This window comes from Euprymna scolopes, chromosome 10, assembly GCF_053919585.1.
Source record: "Euprymna scolopes isolate OS-2025 chromosome 10, ASM5391958v1, whole genome shotgun sequence".
NCBI classification, from domain to species: Eukaryota; Metazoa; Mollusca; class Cephalopoda; order Sepiida; family Sepiolidae; genus Euprymna; species Euprymna scolopes.
In genome coordinates, this window is record NC_136491.1 from 161892588 (window position 1) to 161915222 (window position 22635).

The 22635-nt window shown below is 31.8% G+C and overlaps 1 protein-coding gene across 12 annotated transcripts in view; it reads left to right on the top strand.

Annotated features, from left to right (window-relative positions):
• Nucleotides 1-22635, top strand: part of LOC145286342 (microtubule-actin cross-linking factor 1, isoforms 6/7-like) — a 770369-nt gene that overhangs the window by 620359 nt on the left and 127375 nt on the right. For all 12 annotated transcript variants that reach the window (XM_080135266.1, XM_080135265.1, XM_080135270.1 and 9 more), the window contains exons 30-36: nt 3903-4058; nt 8911-9108; nt 10657-10785; nt 11613-11783; nt 14333-14488; nt 15457-15663; nt 19790-19930. In XM_080135266.1, the coding sequence (XP_079991392.1) occupies nt 3903-4058; nt 8911-9108; nt 10657-10785; nt 11613-11783; nt 14333-14488; nt 15457-15663; nt 19790-19930 (1158 nt within the window). The remainder of the gene's footprint in view (nt 1-3902; nt 4059-8910; nt 9109-10656; nt 10786-11612; nt 11784-14332; nt 14489-15456; nt 15664-19789; nt 19931-22635) is intronic.

Genomic DNA, 22635 nt, shown 5'->3' on the forward strand with positions numbered 1-22635 from the left:
ACATCTTGATTCAAAATCCTGGTGCTTTTACATAAAGATAGACTGTGACTTAGAATATTTTTAAACTATTGAAAAAAGGGTGCGTGTTTACATTATTGATCTTTTAAATCAACACATTTCAGGTGAAAACATTATTATATACTTATGTTGAACTTAACATAAATTTAAAAAATTATAAAAAATGAAAAATAATTACAAGTAAAAATATAATTTAGTGAATTGAGTTTTATCATGTGTTAATGAGGAAGGGTTGTGCAACCAATTCAGTTTGAACGTGCAAGGGAGATAACTTTGACTAAGGGCCTACCATTTTTAAACATGATATTTAGGAATGTAATTGTGGCTTATTTATCTAAAATACTTCCAACACATCGTTTATTGGATTATTTTTCATAATTTTTGGAATTTATACTAATTTCGCTATGATATATAAGAATGTGATGTTTTCATCTGAAATGTGTCGACTGAAAAGATCACCAATGCAAACAAGCACTGAAAAAAGTTATTTAATTTTAATTCATATTTTTGTTTGTTTTATAACTTTTTGTTTTATATTCAACCTTCTGGAGTTGGTATAAAATTTTAATTTTATTTTCATTAATTTTAATTCATCCTTCATTTTGGTTTTCTTCCTTTTTGTCTTCTCCGATCTGTAATCTTTCATCTTTAATTTTACCTACTTCTCACCTGTGGCTGCTGCTGCTGTTGCTGCTACTTAAAGGAGGAACAGGTAACCACATCAACACAGGTGTTGTCATATAAGTGTGACCCGTTCCTTGCACCCCGCTTCTATCAAAAGATCTTTCTTTTTTAATCTCTTAAAAGAGAAAGCGTATACATTGACAGTAGGTTTATAGTAATATTTAAAAAAAAAAACAAAAAAAAGACAGACTTCCAGATCAGGCTATCTGAAGATACTGGCTTCCTGACCAAAATTTCATTAAACATTGATGTTATTGGGTTTTTTCTTTTCCCTTTGCAAAACTCCTATTATGTTCTGCAAAGTCAAAAGCAAAAACAATTTTTTCTACAAAACAATTAAACCAAATAACATGAATAAATATTAAAAAATATAAAAAACTCGAAACAAAACCTGTTTCCAAAATTACTAGATTCTACACTAAATAACCCAAAAGGGGTTGATATGCCGTAAAATAACCCAAAAGGGGTTGATATGCGGTAAAACAAACATAATTAAAATGTAATCAATTAAAAATAAAACAAAAACGAAGGGGGGCGAGCGTTTATCCTGTGTCATTTTAATTAATTTAATTCAACAAAGTTGCTTTCCATAAACTCTGCGCTGTTCACCTCCTTTTCATTGTTCTGCACATTTTCCCTCAAACTCCATTCGCTTCTCATCCCTCCTTGTAGATTGTCGGTTCTTAATCCAAAATTCTATCTTCAAAATTATGAAAACGTAAAAAATGATATTTCGGAATTTTTAAGATGAGGATTGATGATTTTTATTATTTGGACGACAACTAGCAGCATCTTGGTTGGTGTATTTACAACGTTTCGGCCGATGTAATCTTCTTCAGGTGCATCTTTTCAAACTAGTGAACCTTGTAGCTGAACTTTGGAATATTGATCAACTTCGGCTTACAAAAGTCATACTGTATTCTTTACATGAGCCATGATGTAACAATTAAAATTCTTGGTTAATCAACTCAAAGACCCAGTCTTTTAGAGTTACAAATTCAATCCTTGCTATAGGCGATAATAACCAATGAAAAGCATGCATATTTTTACAGTCATGGCTGAAAGAATAAAAACAAATAAATGGTTCATTTCAAAAATCTATACAGGTTTCCAAGATCAAAAAAATGCATCTAAAGAAGTTTGGAGATTTTATTGATTGAAATATGAAAATAACAAGCAAAATAAAAATAGTAGTCCAAAATAATACAAAAACGAAATTTATCTTTCTGTATTTTTGAGATGAGGATTGATAATTTGTGCTATTCAGATTGTTCGAACTATTGTTCACATTTTGAGTTGCATGTCAAGGATCCATGGCATAACGGATAAAATACTAAGTAAAAATTAAGTTCTAAGTGACACTTTTTGGAAGGTTGAAGGTTCAATCCTCAGTGCAGGTAATACAAAGAATATAATTGTGAATTACTTAAGTTACTCAGTCATGGCTAACGAAATGACAGCATATTACCACTACTGATTAAATGAAGAGTTCCATTCAGAATTCCATGAAGATTTCCGAGATTTACAGAAAAATTGCAGGGTTTAAAAAGACACATCTGAACAAGGTCGGAGGTTACATTGGTGAAAACGTTGTGCGAATAACTCACGATGAGAACAGTAATCCAAATAATCCAATAATTTTATCATAAAACACTTCAACTTTTTGTCTATTGTAGGTAGGAGACAAAAGTCAGCAATTTAGTTTTTGAGATAAATTTGTTTCAGAAAAATTAAAATAGAAAAATATTTGTTAAACTCAAGCCAAAAAAACTTTTCAAACAGAAAATCTATTAAATATTTGCTTTCTTTTTTTTTTTTTTTTTTTTTTCAGTTGGTTGTGGAGGTGGTAAGTCTGTTTATTTTAATTATAAATAAAAAGATTTTATTTATAATAAAATAACAAACATTTATAATAAAGTTTGGATAGAAAAACGTTTTGTTTAATGAAAAAAATCTGATACAAAGTATTTTGTATTTATCTTTTTGGGGGGTCCTTAGGCGGGGAGGGGGTGGCAAAAATTATTTTTTTATTTCAATAGAATTCTTTTCATTATCAACGATTTTCATAGCTATTCACTTAACGTGTAATTTCTTTCTATCCTTATAAATATTTATTCATAAAAATCATTTTTTTTTAATATTGAAGGTCCAAATAATTTAGAATTATTCTTATTCTCTCCTGAACATTATCTTAATCTAACAATATTCCCTACATGTATTTGTTAATGACTATCATGTTTTTAAAGATATAAACAAATCTAGTGAAAAAGACTAATATCAGCTATTGTCGTGGTTGGTTTAGTGTTATTAGACTGGTTTTATGTTCGAGACATGAAACAAGATTATAGGTTATTATGGCCTTCCATACTTAAAATAATAAGATCTGGTTTTAATAAATGAATATTTGTAAGGTTCTATATAAACCTATTAGGTCTAACTTTCCTATAAATAAAACACCAAATAATTTCTTTTCAAAATCTATAAGATAATATATCATATTACTGCTTACTGCATAATTACTCTGAATAAAGGATAAAATTCATTTATATTCATCAAATTCTCTCTGAGGGTTGTTGAAACCCTCTTGAAAATTCTTTGTAAAAGTTGCTAAAATTCTATTTTTTCGATGATGTATGAAGTTAAACGAGTCTTGCGATAGTAAGCAACTAACTTATTGCCAAAATACAATGTAACTCTTTTGTGTTAACTGTTTTGCTCCTTACCATAGTGTGTAGATTTTATTTTGAATGTATAGACTCTTGATTTTGAAAATATATCATATGTATTCAGTGTCCTATTTATGTAAGAATCATTATTTTGCTTTCTAAATAAAAATAAATAACATTTTCTTTTTCATTTGTATATTCCAAGCCATTTTTAGTCATTACAGAAAGTTTCAAGTCATCGTAAAAAAATGTTTGGTTACTCTTGAACTTAATGGGTTAAATATAAACAATTGTTAAAAAATGTAAACTTTCACTTTTCATTTTCGTTTCATGTAATCAGTTTTGTATTACAATTAGGACAATGATCACAAAAATGATGGCTTCCACGAAGATTAAATTGAATTTATTTTTATTTGAATTCTTTCATGCCGAAAACCTTTTTTACTTTTTAAAAAATTGTACTGAATTTTTTAGTCAAAAATGACTTCATTAACGAATCCTTTTTTTTTTTTTTTTTTTTTTTTTTTTAAACAGTCATGTCTTCACCAAACTCAAGTGAGAGTTGGAGAACTGGAAAATGCCATTGATAGTATTATGAGCAATTTGGAGAATTCCAAGAAAGATTTGAACACTCTAGATAACGTCATTGGTGATCCGAAGTGCATTGAAACTCAGATGAAAAAGTTACAGGTAAGAAGTCGACATTTTCTTAGTTCCCATTAGTCCCAACTCTAACCCTAACCCAGAATGGTAATAACTGCCAGGGTCCCACCTTTTTTATACTAATTTTCAAGGCTAAAAGCCACTCGATGAGTTAAATAGAATCTATTGTTTACAGACTATTTACGATTACAACACAAATTGATCAACTAAAAAAAAAAAAAGTTGTATGCAAAACGTGCATTTTAACCCAAAAAATGAAAATATTAAGAATTTTAAGCATCAAATGCGTTACCATAATAAAATAATCTGTAAAGGTTTGATATGGCCAAAAACAACCAACATCCTAATTGAAAGACGATCTAGCTAAGGCCTGTGGGTACACTTGTATCACTCAACATCTCTTTATGCAAAACAAGGACAATAATAAAATCAGCTCAAGTTCTTATACTCTACAGCAGGCATATCAAACTCAGTCTCACAAGAGCCATAGGAGTTATGTTGTGCTATCATAAGGGCCACACTCCTACAATTTAACTCAAATTATTTAATACAAATCATTTCAGAATATTTTTCTTTTAATTTAGAAACATGCAATAGTTTGATCCTATCCAAGAATGAAAGTACAAATGTACACGTAGTTTAACAAAAAATATAACAAAAAAAAATAGTATGAGATAAAAGTGTGCTGTTTATTTCAATATAACAAAAATTTAAATTAATGGTTGAATTTTATCTGAACGCAACAGCAACAAATCCAATGTACTTAAACAACAATAGTTCAGAATGGACAAATATTCAAATACTTTTCGTGTTTTGACCTTAGGCTTGATGCCGCTTGTTATCGACAATCTTTGGTATTTCAGGCTGCAATTTTTGTGTGGTTTGGAGTTTTAAAGGGTTTTTGCATGAATGGTTGTAAATCCTTGAGTTTTCATAATGTTGTAACTGCTTGTAACTTTAAGAATAAAGATAATCATAATGCGAAAAACATTGTGTTCGTTACATTTTAAACTTCGATCATTGGATTCAATGTCAAAAAATAAATACTCTTAAGTGAGGATAGATAAGAAATTCTGGTTTCTTTTTCAACAACCCTCGTATTTTGATTTCCTTTACCCCCTCCACCATTCTTTCATAGTCGTTGTCTGTGCAAAGTGCAAATAAGCTTGCAATGGTTCACATGTACCTCGCATGTTTGACGTGGATGCTCTACAGGGACTTTAAGAAGATTGTAAAGTTATATGAATCCATCTAATGTAAATTTTTAATAAGAGGCTTCAAAGATGTAGCTAGCTTTGAACATTCAAACTTTAATATAAAATTGGTTAAGTTCAGTAGAATTGTTCGTTCTCTATCAGATGGAAAATCACATCGAGTGATGTACTCAGCTGATTATCAGGTTTATAAATGATTTTGAGTTTTGCAATATGAGATTGCATCGGATGAAAGATTACATCCCCAAGCAGTGATAGAACACACACAATAAAATGAAAAATATTAAAATGCCAATTTTATTTGTTAGAAAAAGTTGACACTTGCGCATTTTAGTTATTTTGGATATTTTTTTTTTTTTCGGAACAGAAGGAGACAATTCAAGTAGATCTTAAAGTTTTTCAAAGAATTTCTCCAAAAATGTTAGTTTCGCATAATTTTTTGATAAAAGTAAAAAAAATATACTAAATTAATACAAAATAAAACATTAATTATCTGAACATTTATTGAATGAAAATATTTTTTAGGTTTTATAAAGACGTGTTCCATAACCCTCCGGGGTCGTGGGTGTGCTGCAATATTTCATGCAACATGTCTTGGGCAAGAATAGCCTGGTGGCGCTCATCTATCTCCAGGCTCCAAGCACATACATCATCTGTTAGGGCTGTGACAACAGCATATTCTTTTCATTGTTTTGACTCTTGAGTATATATCCATTAATATCTTATACGTTTTTATACAGACGGATGTGGTTCTCAGTGTGTAATAATAAAGAGTTACTTGCCCTTGGTTAATATCAGGGGGGGGGTCTAAATAAAGTATTTGATGTGAACGGATGCGTTTCTGGTTCTTTCCTTCCTCCTCTTAAATGTAGTAGCAGCGGTCACCACGTGGTGGCATAGAAATTACAGGGACCCGACGAAACATGGTGTCAGATTGGGATAAATTTTTTTCTTTGGGTAAGGAAACCTTATAACGAGAAAAAAAAAAAGGATTAATGTCAACTATTTCAAAAAGAAATATGTTTAGACTTCAGCCCCCAGAGCGTTTTGACTTTATGCAACCGAACAAGTGGAGGACATGGCGAGAGCGATTTCAACGTTTTCGGAGTGCGACAAAATTATATGAAGAGTCGCCTGATACACAAATTAGCACGTATGGGACCGGACGCCGAACAGATATATGTCGTTATCTTTCAAGAAAAAGGAAGATGAAAAGAGTTTCGACGTGATACTGAACAAATTTAACGGCCACTTCATGCCGAAAAAAAATATTATGCACGAGCGCGCAAAATTTCACCTCAGAACACAAAGGGAAGGCGAATCAATAGAACAATTTATTCGGGGACTTCACGAACTATCGGAAAACTATGATAGAACACACACAATAAAATGAAAAATATTAAAATGCCAATTTTATTTGTAGAAAAAGTTGACAGTCTCTTTAAGGAAAAAAAAAAGCTGAAATGAAAGTTATATGAAAATGTATGACTTTTAATAAACATACAAAAACTCTGTAAAACAAAATTAAAGTTTCATAATGAACAAAAATAATTATTAAAATTTATAAATTTTGAAAAATAATTATTGGAAAGTGTATAACTATTTTTAAAACAAACTTTTTATTTTATAAAATTTAAACTTTTGTAAAATAAAATTATCAAAGTTTTAGTTTTTAAAATTAAAGATATTTTTGAATTGCCTTTCTGAAAACGAATGCATCACTATCAAGTGATGTTTAACAAGCTTATCTAATGACCCATTATAACTGTATAGCTTTAGAAACGAAACCTTTGTAGTTTCAAAGTATATTAGATATTTCGCATGTTGGATAGCAGTTTTCCAGAGAAAAAATAATTCTTGTTTATAGCCATGAATTAATAACACCCAACCTGAGAGCTTAACGTTCAAACTCTTCGAGTTAACATTCACAGGCAACATGAATTGTAGCAAATGCATTGAAGACATTGCCAAGGTTGCTGCAAAGGTGCTAGAAAAATACTCACATTTAATATTCTATATTACTACAAAGCCACCATTCGTCCATTGTTGCCACATTTGGGCTGGTGCATCTACTACTAGTCACTTCCTCTTAGACTAGTCCAAAAAAGTCTTCAATCTAATAGTTCCAGCACTATCAACCAAGTTCCAACTCCTGTCTCATCACTGCAATCTTGCATCCCTGTACCTGTTTTACAAGTACTTTAATGGAATGTGCTCTGGTGAACTCGTAGCACTTGTGGCCCCTGATGTACCTACTCCCAACTAACTCGACCAGCATCAAAATCCCACCCTTTTACTGTTGAGCTCTCTAGATGCTGGAAAGCCTTCTACTTTAACAGTATCTTCTCTTGGGAATTCCATCCCTGTTTCCTGCTTTCTTGACTATACTAACATGTAGAAATTTAAAGGTAATGTGAATAAATATTTTACTGCTCAACTCCCTAAATAATAGTCTTTTTACTGTGCACATTTTATAAAGTTTAGATCTATCTTCCTTCATTTTCTGTTTAAACTTTTTTTTTTATTTATTATACGTATATTTTTTTCCTTTTTATGTATTTCCGTATTTGTCTGCTCTTTTTATCCTCATTTCTAGTTTTTCTCTCCTATTTTTTTTTTTTAATGTCTTATTTTTTATTGATCCCCATTATTTCTTGGTGATTACTATTTTCTTTTTAGTTTTGTGTACATACTGCTTTTTTATTTTTTCTTTCGTATTCACATATGCTTAATTCCTTACTTGTAGTTATATTTTAATGTTTTATTTTGTATTTTATATTTTCTTTAATATCTCTTAATATATATTTCCTTCATTTAATCTAAATGTTTTTAAGCCAGCTCCTATTTATATTTTGTATAATGCTGGCTCTTCTCTTCTGATGAGAATCATTTAACTTCGGAATGCCATGGCCTAAATAGTTTTTACTCTTATTCTTTCTTTATTGGTCAGAAGGTTATATGCAACTTTTATTAGTAGTCCCTTAAGTCCAAGTAGCCTTATTTGAGGGGAATTGTATGTGTAAAGATCAACTAACTTTAAAAAGACTGGGTAAAAGAGTTCAGGTTTTGACAGTTAGGGGGAAAACGTTTTTTGTCAGTGTTGTTATAGTGTTGAATGAAGAGAAGTTTCGTCTGAAGTTTGGACCATCAATGTGACCTTATTCCGGCTACAGGAGATTTATATACTTATAGATTTCTTACAAACTAATAAACCAAATCCTCATTAGATGAGCTTCTGTTCCGACCTTATGCCAGATAAAGATAAGACATGGCGTATATACAGCATAATTGCGTTGACACAGATTCTTGTTAGATCCCCAAAGTTAGGCTACATTCAGCCTGGTCAGTACCATATGGGTGACAATTTGGGAATGCTAGGTGCTGTATGTAGGAGGACGTTGATACCTGCCTGCAAGATCTCCAAAATCCAACATCATCTCCCCTAACTGGGCTATACATGCCACAGAGGACTGCTTGTGAATTTGGTATCTCCCTGATACTTCCACCTTCGAGGGAAGCTGGTTCGACCCGCCTATGGTGAATGCTGCTGGATAGTAAAAAAATATAAGGATAAGACATAGACTAAGTACTGATTGATAAAATTAATGTTTTTATCGATTTATCACATCTGAATGTTTTCATTTACGTATTCTTTCTATTTTCAGTTGATTCAAGATGACCTGAGAAATCAAAGCTCAAATGTGTCAAAATTGAATACAACGGTGGCCAACATCACATCTACGGCTCAAGATGACTCTAACTCATCACTTCAAAATAAAAGTGTCGCTATGAATAAGTTACTTCGAGAAGTTCACGTCAGCGCCAGAGACCACGAAAACAAGTTGCAAGAAACTTTGCGAGAAGTAAATATTTTTCTTTTCCCCAGAATCAACCATGCAATATATCATTGCTGTTTTTTTAGATTTAATGTACAAAATTAGAAAGTTGAACTTTTCTTTTTAACAAATGCATTTAAAAACAATTATAAATTAATAAATTCAAAATGTAAGTTTAGTAATTTTTTAAAAAATAAACAAACCTTTATTTGTTTATAAATCAAACTTTTCGACATAATCACCGTTGATAACACCAAACGGGTCTTGTTTTTCTTAGTGGCATTATGCCACGGGAGATAAAAAAAAGATGAAAAAAAAAAAATGTCGATCCAAATGAAGACGTGATTACATTGAAAAGTTCGATTTATGAACAAATAAATGTTTTTTCAAAAAAAAAAAAAAATCTGCATTGTATTGGTTTATTAAACTTAGATTTTGAACAACACTTTTAATCATGGGGAAAACATATCTTTATATTATAGTGAGATGTAGTTTGCTTGAAGCATTGTGGGTGATAAGTATTTAGGGGAGTATTAGAAAGCTATTACAATGTACAAAATGGAAAGTTGTTAGTGATAAAAAGGGAGGACAAAAACAAGTGATTCTTTTTTATTAATTTTTATTTTTATCAATAGTAAATCTTGATAAATGGAAACTACTAAACGGTAATATGTGTGTGACGATGTGTTACACAATGGATTTCGAGGAAAATCCTCTTTATCGAATATTAGGTGTTTCAAATTCCTTAAAACTTATGTGGACTAAAAATTGTGTTTTGGAGCTATGCCACACTGAATAAACATTTCTGCGGTAAATAAAATCAAGATTATTTTATTTATCTAATTTATTTATATTGGGGTGGGGGTGACCGTAAAATCATGTTCTAAATGTGTTGCTCAATTTTTTTATTTTTTTTGTCTATATTATTTTTATTTTATTTATTTTTGTTAATCGGTAGCTTATTTATTTTATACTCTGACAAGAATCCAAGAGTCCAGCAGAAGTTGAAGCCAAACCAAAACAGAATACATTAAATGACAAAATCATTCTTGTTATATTTCTGTTTATTGTTCTTATCTTCTCAACACTGACAACTGTCTATTTATTGCATTATGATAGTCTTCTACTACTCCCCTAAATACAATTACAAATTAATTTTAATAAATTGTAATTGAATTTTAAAATGAAAACAATCTAGAAGCAAATTTAATCATTGTCATTTTAAAATTAAACTTTTCATATTGTTTTTACTATTCTCACCTTGAGTGTTATTTGTGCAACGTTTAGGTCGGTGTAGCCTCCGACCTTTGTCAGGCATGTTAGTACACATATTGGAAAAGAAAGGAGAAAGGTTACTGGCTCTGTAGATGGTTGCACAATAACACAAGATGAGAACAGTAGTCCGATCAAAATGTAATACAAACAATCAGCCTCATCTAAAAAAAATTCAGCACTATAAACTTTTCAGTGAACGTTTTATTTCTCCTAATTTTTTTCTGTGGCTGGATTTTACAGTCATATGATGCTCACTTAGTCACCATCTTTATTTTTTCAAATTAAAATTTCTTTTTCCAGGTGAAAAAATTTACAGGTGATGTTGATGACATGCTGCATTGGATAAATGATCTCCGTATGGAACTGAAATCGAAATCTCCATTTGGTGCCCTTCCAGAAGCAGCCAGGATTCAGCTGGAAAGTTTCAACGTAAGTTTCAGTTTATTCTGATGATAGATACAAGGTCTCTTAAATAAGTTTCCAGACATTTTTGTACAGGCATTTAAACTTGCCGTAAAAAATTCAGTATGTTATTGCTATATATTTTATGAGATGACTGACAAATTTTTATGATTTCAGGTTCAAATGAACAGCTACAGCAGGAATTAGAATACACCCTACTAAAGCCTGATTGTCACAGGTGGTGAATTTTAAAAATGTAATATGAACTTAAGAAGAACGATATGCAATAAAATTCTGTTTTAAACTTGAAAAAAAGAATGCCACAGAAACATATAGAATTCTTCAGACTGCTTTTAGACCATCTTGCATGAATCATCAGTTTTTGAGTGGCATAAGAGATTCAAGGAGGCAGGTCGTCTGTGAAGGATAAGTGTGGGAGGAGTAAGGAAGTCAGATCATCAGAGTTGATCAAATAAAGAATTTCATGGATAAGGACCGTCGTGTGTCTAATAAGTGCACAGTTCGATGTCAATATGGGAACTGTACACACAATTATCTATGAGAAACTGAAAATGTGGAAGATTTACGCAAAGTTTGTCCCAAGGGTGCTCAGAGAAGATCAGAAAGAAAAACATTGTCATGACAGTGGGGAGCTTGTCAAGCTGAGCAATTCAGCATACATAACTTACAAAGAATTTGAAATCATGAAAAAAATAAGTTGAGATTGAAATTTATTTGATGAATTTTGCAAATGCAATTTTGTAATGGTTTTCAAGTGTGTTTTTAAAGATATTTTTTTCTTCACACGATAAATTTACTTTGAATTTTATTTGCTTTATTTGTTAAAATTTCAGAAACGCTGTGATGAGGTTGAATTCAAGGAGGATGGCGTGAAGTCATTACTGCTGAACGGACAAGATATGATTGACCGATGTCGGCCGGAAGATGTGCGACAACTTAGTGAAAAGTTGAAGAAGTTGAAAGACAGATGGTACGAGACGAAAAATAGATCTCTTCGACGTAGAGTAAGTTTAATTTTTAACCTTATTTTTCTTTTCTTGCAGAAGAATAACATGTATCTTTGCACAAACTTTTGGTTACATAATTTATAACTTTTTTTTTTTTTACTGTGGCCAAAACTTGCTCAAGGATAAGGGTTATTGGGATGGATTGCCAGTTGAATGATAAAGAATATTATGAAAAAAGTTCGACACAATTTGATGACTTATGAGAAAAGTGTGTTATAGTCTACAGGAAAGTGATCACATAGTAAAGTTTCACAGAAATTTCTTCATATTAAAAACGTGTAAGAGAGGCCTTAGTCATAATTTTAAGTGTTATTTCTTAAATTATTAGTGGACTTAATGTTTGATCAATTTTTTCCCTACGCCATAGACTGTAAGATAACATTCTTTAGACGTCTATCTTTGTATATAAAAAACGAAATAGATGAAAGTACAAATGAAAAACGAAATTACATCCAAAATCTTATTGGGTGATGAATATTTCGTTTTTGTTGGTGGCAGAAACTTGAGTAAAACAAAAACTTACTGGAAAGAAATATTTCACAAACTAAATATATCCAATTTGATATTTTTCTAATTTAGAGTAATCTATTTTTAGAATAACCATTTTAGTAATGAATTGAATTAATTCAGAATTAATGGCAAAAAATAAATTTAAATGGACATATTTTTTTTAGGTCTATTTGATGTAATATTTAGAATTTGATGTCTTTATTCATATTTTGAGGGATTTTTTTTTCAGTTTAATTTTGAAAAGTACATAAATAAATAGGTAGAGCTTCTGTATTAAATCTCTTTCCATAAAAAATAAAAAAAAAACAAACTGACAAATCCAACAGAACAAAACATTCTTTAAGTATTTATCTTTGTATATAAAATATGAAATTGATGAGAATACAAATGAAAGATGAAATCACTTTCATGAAAATTGAAAGGTGATGTCCTTTTCTCTTCTCTGCAACCTCTTTCCCACAGAAGGGATGTCGCGAGCCTCTCTTTGCTCTACCGCTATTTTCATGGCAAGTGCTCGACTGAACTCCAATCTATGGTCCCTCCTTGCCAAACTTTCATGAAGAATACTCACTTATCTACAACAACTATATATGATTTCCCCCACTCTCTATCTGTGCCTAAAACTAAATGCAGATTCCATGAACAAAGCTTCTTTGCTAGAGCTGCCTGCCTTTGGAACACTGTACCATTGGCCTGCTTCCCAATTGAATTCAACATACTAGCCTTCCAAACATACATGAGTTCCTGTTAAGCTGTCCCCATAATTAAATTCTATCCCATTTACACCAGTAGTGATTACTACACCACCACCTTACATTCATTAACCCTTATTCTCGAATGGCCTTCGGACTTTGGTGGCTCCTAAGTAAAAACAAAAAACATCCAAAATCTCATCAGAAGATGAATATTTCGTTTTTATTAATGATAGAAACTTAAGTATGATACAAAAAATTAGTGTAAAGATTTCAAAAAGTAAAAATATAGAATTTGATATTTTTTTATTATATAGAAATCGATTTTGGGAACAAGTTGTTAAAAAGAAAATAATTTTAAGAATAAAACTGAAGAATTCCAAACTAATGGTAAAAATAAATTGATAATTTGGTGTTTATATTTTGAGATTTTCTCCCATTTAAATCTGATATGACATGAAATCATTATACGCAAAAGGATATAAATAAATAGGTATAGTTTCTGAATTAACCCCCTCCTCCTAAAAAAGAAAACAAAAAAGACAAACTCAGCCAAATTTTAACTCCGTTTCAATAGCAATGGCCAACGACTCTTTATCTGAGAGTACATCTTTCAAACTGCTTGGCCTAACGTTCACAGGAAACATGAGTTGGAACAATTACATTGAAAGCATTGCCAGGGCCGCTGCAAAGAAGGTAGACTCTCTACCGTGTTAGAAAATTACTAACACCCAAAAGTATCCTGTTCCTCTGTAAGGCCACCATTCGCCCATGTATGGAGTATTGCTGTCATATTTGGGCTGGTGCGTCTGCTACTAGTCTCTCGCTCCTAGACAAGGTTCAAAAGAGAGTCGCCAATCTGATAGGCCTTGAACTGGCATCTAAGCTTCAGCCTCTGTCCCATCAACGAAATGTTGAATCCCTCTGCCTGTTCTACAAGTATTTTAATAGAGAATACTCTGACGAACTGCAAGCACTTGTGCCCCCACGACGTAAACACTCTCGACAAACCCGACAGGCAGCTAAATCTCACCCCCACACAGTAGAGATCCCTAGATGTAAAAGATATTTCTACTCCAGTAGTTTCTTCCCCAGAACCGCTAGACTTTGGAATTCCATTCCAGGTCCCTGCTTCCCCAACTGTACTGACGTGCAGAAGTTCAAGTGTAACGTGAACAGACATCTCGCTGCCCAAATCCCCACATAGTACCCCAGTAGATGTTACCCCTGATAGTAGCCCCCTACACCAAAGTGGCAATGTGCCTTGTTTGGGGTGGAAATGTAATAAAAAGTTTTAAATTATTTTTTTTTACTTTATTTTAATTTTTTTTTTTCTGTTTTCAGGATAAGATGAAGGAGCATTTGCGAAATGTTGAGGACTTTCATAACACATTGAAAGAATTCACGGATTGGCTGAACGGTGCTGAAACGACGATGAGGACATTTAAATATCCGAGCAAAATAGTGGAGAAAGTTCAGAAACAAATTGAGGAACATAATGTGAGTAAAATCAGTTGAATTCGCTTCAATAATTTTGAACTCCTTTAATCTCAGATGAACACATTTGGGTAAGAGTAAGAAATAGGAGAAGTAATATTGGCAGATGAAAATGAGGTTTCCTTCTTGCTGCTCTACCATAGAAGCCCAGCTTGTGAATATACCTGATGACTGTTCTGAAACTGACGACGGCTTGTATTGCAATGTCAGAACTTTGCACTGAGGATCCTCTTCAACATTTCTTTTTACAAGACGCAATGTTCTTTCTCTGGTGATGAGGTTTTGTGCACTCTTTGTCCTCCCTTATGAATTGTGCGATAACTATTAACAGAAGAAAAGGTATTAAACTATTTCCTACTATTTTGAATTGACTAAGACCACCTTCATGTTGACAAATGATTCGCCTTCGCAGAAATTCTGATAGGTCTGTTGCTCCTTAGGTTCATGACATGCTTCAATGTTAGAGTATCTCATAAAAATTAAAGTTATTTCAGCACTATTCTCGTCTGTAAATATAATTAAGCATATATTAATCTTAGTGTCTATTCGTTGCTGTCATGTCTATGTACATACAGGGTGGAACGATAAAATTGTCGCCTTAAAGAAAACAACACTGCAGCATTATTTTAAAACTTTTATTGAAAAAATAAATTCCGGTAACTTGATTTATGTAGTAGAGCTGACATCTATTCAATGTAGAGCTGCCTTCTGCTTCAATCACAACCTTGATACAGGTCCAGAACTGGGAGCATGTCTTTTCTACAAGCACTGGCAGGAGCTCGACAAATACTTAGTGGATGGCGGCGATCAGGCAGGTTTTGGTGTTGTGGGAGGTCATGTTGGTGATGTTCTCAACATATGACGAAACAAATAGTCTAGCAGGTTGAAAAAAAAATCAAATTTGGGTGAATGAAAATCTTCATATTTCAGATAAAAACAAAACTCATATTTTTTTTTCTTTTTCTTTTCAGATGTTCAAAACGAACGTGCATAGTTATGCCGATATGATGCACAAATTAGATCGCACGGGAACTTATCTGAAATATTTTGGGCGAACGCAGGACACCATTTACATCAAGAATTTACTCGTTGGAATTCGTCTCCGCTGGAAGAAATTATTACGACGGACAGATGAAAGAGGTCGCTTGCTCAACCAAGCAAGCTCTGAAGACAAAAGAGTAAGAACTTTTGACAATGTTTTTTTTTTTTTTAATGTAGTTCCTTTATCACATGTGTACAGATGGGCAAATTACAACGTCGTAAGCTTGCGCATACTTCATACGCGTGTGTTGAAAATGGTGATTGCTATGAGAAAGTCTCTGCCGAAGATTTGTTCCGGACATATATAGCAGTCGCTACAGTGTTATTAACTTGAAAACACCTGCGCAGTAGATAGGCATTTTTATTTTTGCTAATATACAAAATGGAACATTTTTGAACAGGAAGAATACAGACCGTGCTAAAAGCGATGTTTCATCGGCAAAGGACATAAACTAACAGAAGGTATTAAAATGCCTAACCAATGAAATCGCAGCAGAAAACAATTGGCAAGAGTGATAAAAATATATGATAGAAAATTCAAAAAACATCTCGAACCTACACATGGTTCAGAAGGACTATATAAATAAAGATGTTTATGCAGTTATGAACCATGCCATTTTTATATGGGATTTTCAAGTGAAATTCAATTTTTATGGTATCTTTTTTTTATTAAATTATTAGGCGAAAGTACAGAATAGTTAAAAAGCGTCACAATGTTAAGAATAAGTAACTCATTTATTACACTATATTGTCTTTGTAACAAAAAAAATTATTCATGAAACTTACCATACGATGAGTTTTTTTTCTTGATTTGAATTTTTATCCTTTAATTTTTAAAGTTTAAGTTTTCCATTAATTTTTCATTGTATTTTCCTCATATTTTTTTTCAATGGAATTATCATATAATTTCTTTTGCATCTTTGTTTTTTGTCCCTTGATTTTTAATTGTTTGCGTTTTAACAATGGCCAGTGTTTTTACCGAAAGAAAACATTCACAAAGTTTTCATTTCGGCTTCTTCCGGCAGTTTACATAACTTTCTGGAATATGCCAAAGATAAGTCTTTATTCTGCATAAGTACCAACATTTTTTTTTAACTAATAATCAAAAACTCTATTATTACAATTTATATTCGAAGTGTATTCTATCTATATAAAAGCCAAGTACGGCCAAGGATGGAATACTGTTGCCATATCTGGGCAGGAGCTGCTAAAAACAGCCTATCATGCCTTGACAGAGTACAAAATAGACTTCGTGGCTTAGTGGGGGATGCCCTTTTCTCTACCCTGCAACCTCTCTCCCACAGAAGAGACGTTGCGAGCCTATCCTTGTTTTATCGTTTCTTTCATGGCAGGTGCTCGTCTGAACTCCAATCTCTGGTCCCCCCTCGCCAATCTTTCACGAAAAACACCCGTCTAGCTGAATCCACTGTGAAAAATTTCCCCCACTCTATATCTGTGCCTAAATCAAAATGCGGATTCCATGAACAAAGCTTCTTTCTTAGAACTGCACACCTGTGGAACTCTGTTCCGTCTGCCTGCTTCCCTCCGGACTACAACTTGGATGTCTTCAAGTCCAATGTTAACAAATTCCTAATGAACCGCCCCCTTAATTAAACACTTCATCAAATCTCCACACTAACGTAATGTACTTGCAATAACCCTTATCCCTGAGTGGCTTCCGGGCATTGATAAGTGGTGATCACTGTGTAAAAAAAAAAAAAAAGTTTGTATTTTCTATGTCAAGATTCAAGTTATGAAAGTAAACCAATTTCTTTATTGTTTATGGATGTCTGCCTAAAATACAGATTTCACAATATTTGTGTAAAGCCTCAACATAAAAAGGAAAATCAAAACTGTAATTTGTGAATTAAAATATTTATTTATATATTGCAATGAAATGAAAGAAAATGTCTGTAATTGTTATTTCGTTTAAGATTAATCTGCTGATCATAAAAAGCTGCTTGTATCATTGAAAATATATTTGAAAATGTATGATATCTCTTGTAGCATGTAAGTGAAGCATCATTATTAGCAAGTGTGATTAGGAAAATAATTTTACTTGATATTGTGATATAAATTTTAACTAATAAATAGGTTAATATTTAAAATGTGAGCTTAGAAAGAACGATCACGTGCAAATTTATATTTTTTAAATAAACAGATATTTATTTATTTAAAGTTTCAAATTTTTGCCTTATAAAAAAGCCTTCACCAGGATTTTTCTTAAAAACAATACAATATATTTGTTTTCTTTTCTTACTATAATAATATTTATTTAAAAAAATAGAAATTCGCACGTGATCGTTCTTTCTAACCTCACATTGTAAATTCCATTGTCCCCGTGCTTCTTCAAAGTGGATTAATATTTATACTAGGTTAATATTTGTTTTAAAAAGTATAATTGTTTATCTGAAATCGGATATAAGTAAATGAATTTAGAAATTTCATTTGTTCATAAATGATGTTCCCATATGTGTAAATTTATTTTTATTTTTTTGTTTGTTTGTTTTGTTTGTTTGTTTGTTTTTTTGTTAAGGGGTGTCGGCTTATGAATGAGATTTCTGACAATTTAAGTTACTTTGAGTTCATATGAAGTTTTTAAATATTTATTCTATTTCTATTCCAACTTGCGTGTGACTGGTTAGCATTCGTTAATCATGTAGGAGGGTTTTCGCATTCAAGGATTTCCCTCAAGATTTAAGCTGTGTTTAAACATTGTTGTGCATAGTATAGTCTTAATTTTCACTTGGACTCCAATTTCTCCTCTTTTATGCAATTTTTTTTTATATTGTTCCTGGTGCTCTTAGACTTATTAGGCTTGTGGTGTTCTACTTTTTATTCTATTTCAACTTAGCTACAGTTCGTTCGTTATATGTACGTTGGTCGACACACTCAACGATGTGGGCTGTTTTCATCATTGCAGTGAGTTTTATTGTAGCAATCTCTTTTTTGATTTCAAGATAATTGTTATTCACTAGAAGTTCTCACATATATCACCATCAGTGATTAATCACTGATCAAAATTGCTAGTGTTCCCTGGATTCTGGATAACAAAAGGTCTCCTCAGATTTCCAGTATTTTCCACCTCTTTCAATAATCTTTACAAATGACTTTGCATTATTGAAACAGCCACTTACCATTGGATTCTTGCTGGCAACAATTATTGGTCTTTATTGGAATTTGGATGGCAATAAACCTCTCCAAGATCCCAGCATTTTTCCACATTTATCCAGTGGAATGCTTGGTGCTCTCTCTCTCTCCTTGATCCTTCCATCCTCCTAGATCCTTCATGACTAGTTTGGAAGGGAGGAGCACAGTTTGAGATTTCTTTCAGTTTTAATTTCCTTGGTTTCATCTTTTTGTTTTACTTTTGTTGCAGTTTCTATGTAGCTGGTTAGTGATTAAATGTGAGCTAATTTTTTGCATTCAAGGGGTTTCCTTAAGATTGCAGTTATTATTAGTATTATTACTAGTGGGACCTGTGGAAATTCCACAGCGGCATCTTTCATATGTAATATATTGCTGCTGAGCATTCTGTGAACGTTCAGTGTGAATGGAGATCCTGCAATATTATTGTAGCCCTTTTGTTAAAACTGTAAAATTATTTATCTAAGTAATCTGGTTTATGTAGTGTCAGAATATATCTAATTATTATGGTTTATTTCCAATATCCTTATAGGAGTCTGTGACATTTCCATTGTATGGACGCCCGGCAGAAATAGAAACTCCACGATATCATTATACTATCGTATCAAGAAGGCAATAGAAACTCCACGATATCATTATACTTTCGTATCAAGAAGGCATATTTTAGTTTTATGTACGGCCCAAAAGTGACATCATTTTTTTTGTTTATTTAATGTTTTTTTTTACATTGCGTCTTTGGTGATCAGAAGGTCCTATTTATTAAAAAGGAAGATAAGTGATAACATACTATGAACATTAATTCAACGTATCTATTATAGTAATTCAGTGTTTGTAGTATGTTATCACCTTCTATCCTCCTTTCTAATAAATAAATAAATAGGATCTCTTGATCGAATAATATATAATCTGGAAACCATGAAACACACGTATGTTAAAGGTACTATGGTATTAATATATAGATGATGATGATTATTATTATTATTATTATTATTATTATTTTTTTATTATTATTATTATTATTATTATTATTATTATTAACAACAACAATAATAATCCGGTACATGTTGTTTTTTTTTATTTTATTTTCTGTATTGAATAATTTGATTTTTGTTTCAGTTTTATGAATCGTGGAAGAGCTTATGTGATTGGTTGGATTCCAGTGAAAAAATGCTAAGTTCGTTTTTGACTCCTCATCATCAATTATCCACAAACGGACAACAAACGGCAAAGATGAAAGAAGAATTGGACGAACTGAAAGTAAGTTTTGACTTGCATCTTTTTTACTTATGTTCTACTGTTAACCAATTTCTTTTTTCTTTTTATGAGTCTCAGTTGATTTTGCTGTGCCAATTTTGGTTTCCTCATAACATTCTGGACACAAAAGAAAAAAATAGAATGAAGAAAGATCAAGCTTTTTTTTTTTTTTTTCAACAGTTTTAAAAACAAATAAAAATTATCTGATGATCCATTCTTCATTCTATTTTTGTCTTTTCCCTTTTCTGTCACCCTTACCCTTTTTATCTTTGTTCGATGTTTTTTAAATGTTCAATTATTTCGCATTTTAACTTATTCTGATCTTCAATAATAAAGATGAAATGTTAAACACTTCAATGGGTTAATTCGATTGCATTGATAATATCTACTTGTGTCAGTTTACATTCTACATTTGATCAGATAAAAACAACTTTTCAAACAATTACGTATATAGTATAATGCTATCTTTTTTCGTCTGAGAACTGATTAAAATGCTTAATTACAGATGTAAGAACATATATTATTATAAATAACTCTTCCGTTAATTATATGGACTATCAGTACTCATTTGCTATTTGCTTTGTTAATTCATGTTTGAGAGGGAGGAAAAATGTTCTAGCTAGTTGGGAAATTAAAAATTGCTGCTGTCTCTGTTAACATCCCTGATGCGAATTGAATTTGATGAAACAACTATTTCCATGTATTCGGTCTGTTTTCGCAGACATCGATGATTATGGCTCACTAGTCTCTTTTTAACCATTCCACCATGATGTTCCTTGCAGTAAAGTACCTATATTAGGTTGCAATAACTTGCTATAGTAGCAGTGATCATACAGACTGGGTAGTTTTAGCTATTGAATCGCAATTAGTATTATTTGCCTAACACAAAGAATAAACCAATTCTGATAGAAATTACCAGGCTGCTCAACAGTTCATCCATCATCTGCCTGCCGTGACTTCACGGAGGGAAAAGGGGAAGGGACTAAGTGAGTACTCGACCTTGCCCAAGTCCCCCACTGGTTAGTGGAAAAAAGGAGGTGCCTTACTGCTCCTAACAAACAAACAAACAAAATGGAAACATGTATTGCATAAATTCTTCCAGTGTCCTTTAAGGAACTGTCCACTTTGAATAACCGATAGATATCATTTTCATTTAAACTCTTCAGCATTTCTAACCCTGTTAAAAAATATTTTCATAATGGCTGTTTTTGATTATAGTTAGCAAGACTGTTAGAATCATCAGTTGTTAAAATTCCATATGTTATTGATCAGATAATGTCAATGTTATTCAGTCACATAAAGTTTTTAAAACTGGAAATTACAATCACTGTGCTTAAAAAATACCAAGTATATCCGTTCTTTAGGCGATGGTTTTAAAAAGTGGTTATTTTAACACATTTTGTACCTCTATACTGACATGGGGATAAAAATGGATAAAGGCCGATTTTCCAAACCTCATCATGCAGAGCATCTGCCTAGCTGGTAAGTTATCCTTTGGGTCACTTCCTAGCAACTTCAAATTTAGAAGCAAGTTTCATAATGGTGACTCAGCCATCAGTACATATCCATCCATGTAAGTTGCCATTTTTTCATTATGCTATTATCGTAGCATTTTCAGATGTTCATAGGAATTATCTGAATTGATAAAACAAAATATTTCTTGATCTTCCAACAGAAGAAACGATCATATAAATATTTTAATATTTTCTTAGGAGTTATCAATACTACAGATAATATAAACTTAATAATTAATAGATTAATCTGATTAGAGATTTCATATAATAGGTCTATGATTAATAGGTTCAAAACATGCTTAATAAATTTTCAAATATTCAAATCAGTATTGGGAAATAAATATAGCAACAAGTTCGGTTAAAACGTTTCCGAGAAATTGTTAGGTACACCTAAGAATATTAATTATTATAGAAGGGAGAGTGATCGCCCTTGGATCAGTGCCGAGTCATGATTTTGAAAGGCAAACAAAAATGTGTCTCACGGCACACCCAATATCGAGCGGCTTCTTAAAGCGTTGATCATTTTTTGAATTGGTATTAAATCCATAACGCGTTTCATCAACCGTAACAGAAATCTAACTTAGTATTGGATTACAATTTTGTGAAAATTAAAAGAAATCTCATCAGTAGGTTGAAATTTATCACGGCTCTAGATTGATGTATTTCAAAAAAATCTCTTCTCTCAGAAATCACCTTAAATTGTTTTGAACGTGGGTTTGGTTAAAAACAAGCAATGTAAGCAATTGATAAACTATAATTTAAAAAAATGTAAGAATCCCTCCCCTCCAACTTCTAAGTATTTTTGAGTTTGTATTACAATCCACAGAGGTGCGAAAAAGTTGTCAAAAACAAATATATAACACATAAATGTTATCAAAGGCAATATAAGTTACTTTTCTACCTAACTTGATAAGTTTTTAGTGCTTTCATTTAATGTAAAATTTTTATTCTGTTCGAAAAACATGTGTTAAGAGCTATGTGCGAACAAGAAAAAACGACCACAACGTCTTTGAAGTTTTATTGGGTGGGTTTCTACCACAATTTTGCTTTTTACTTTTTATTGTCTTTGTCAAAACTTCAAAGATGTGAAGAAACATCAGTTATTTTTGTTGTTCGCACGTAGCTCTTAACACTTTTTTTTTTTTAACCAAATATTTTACATTAAATATAAACACTAAAAACTTAGCCAATTAG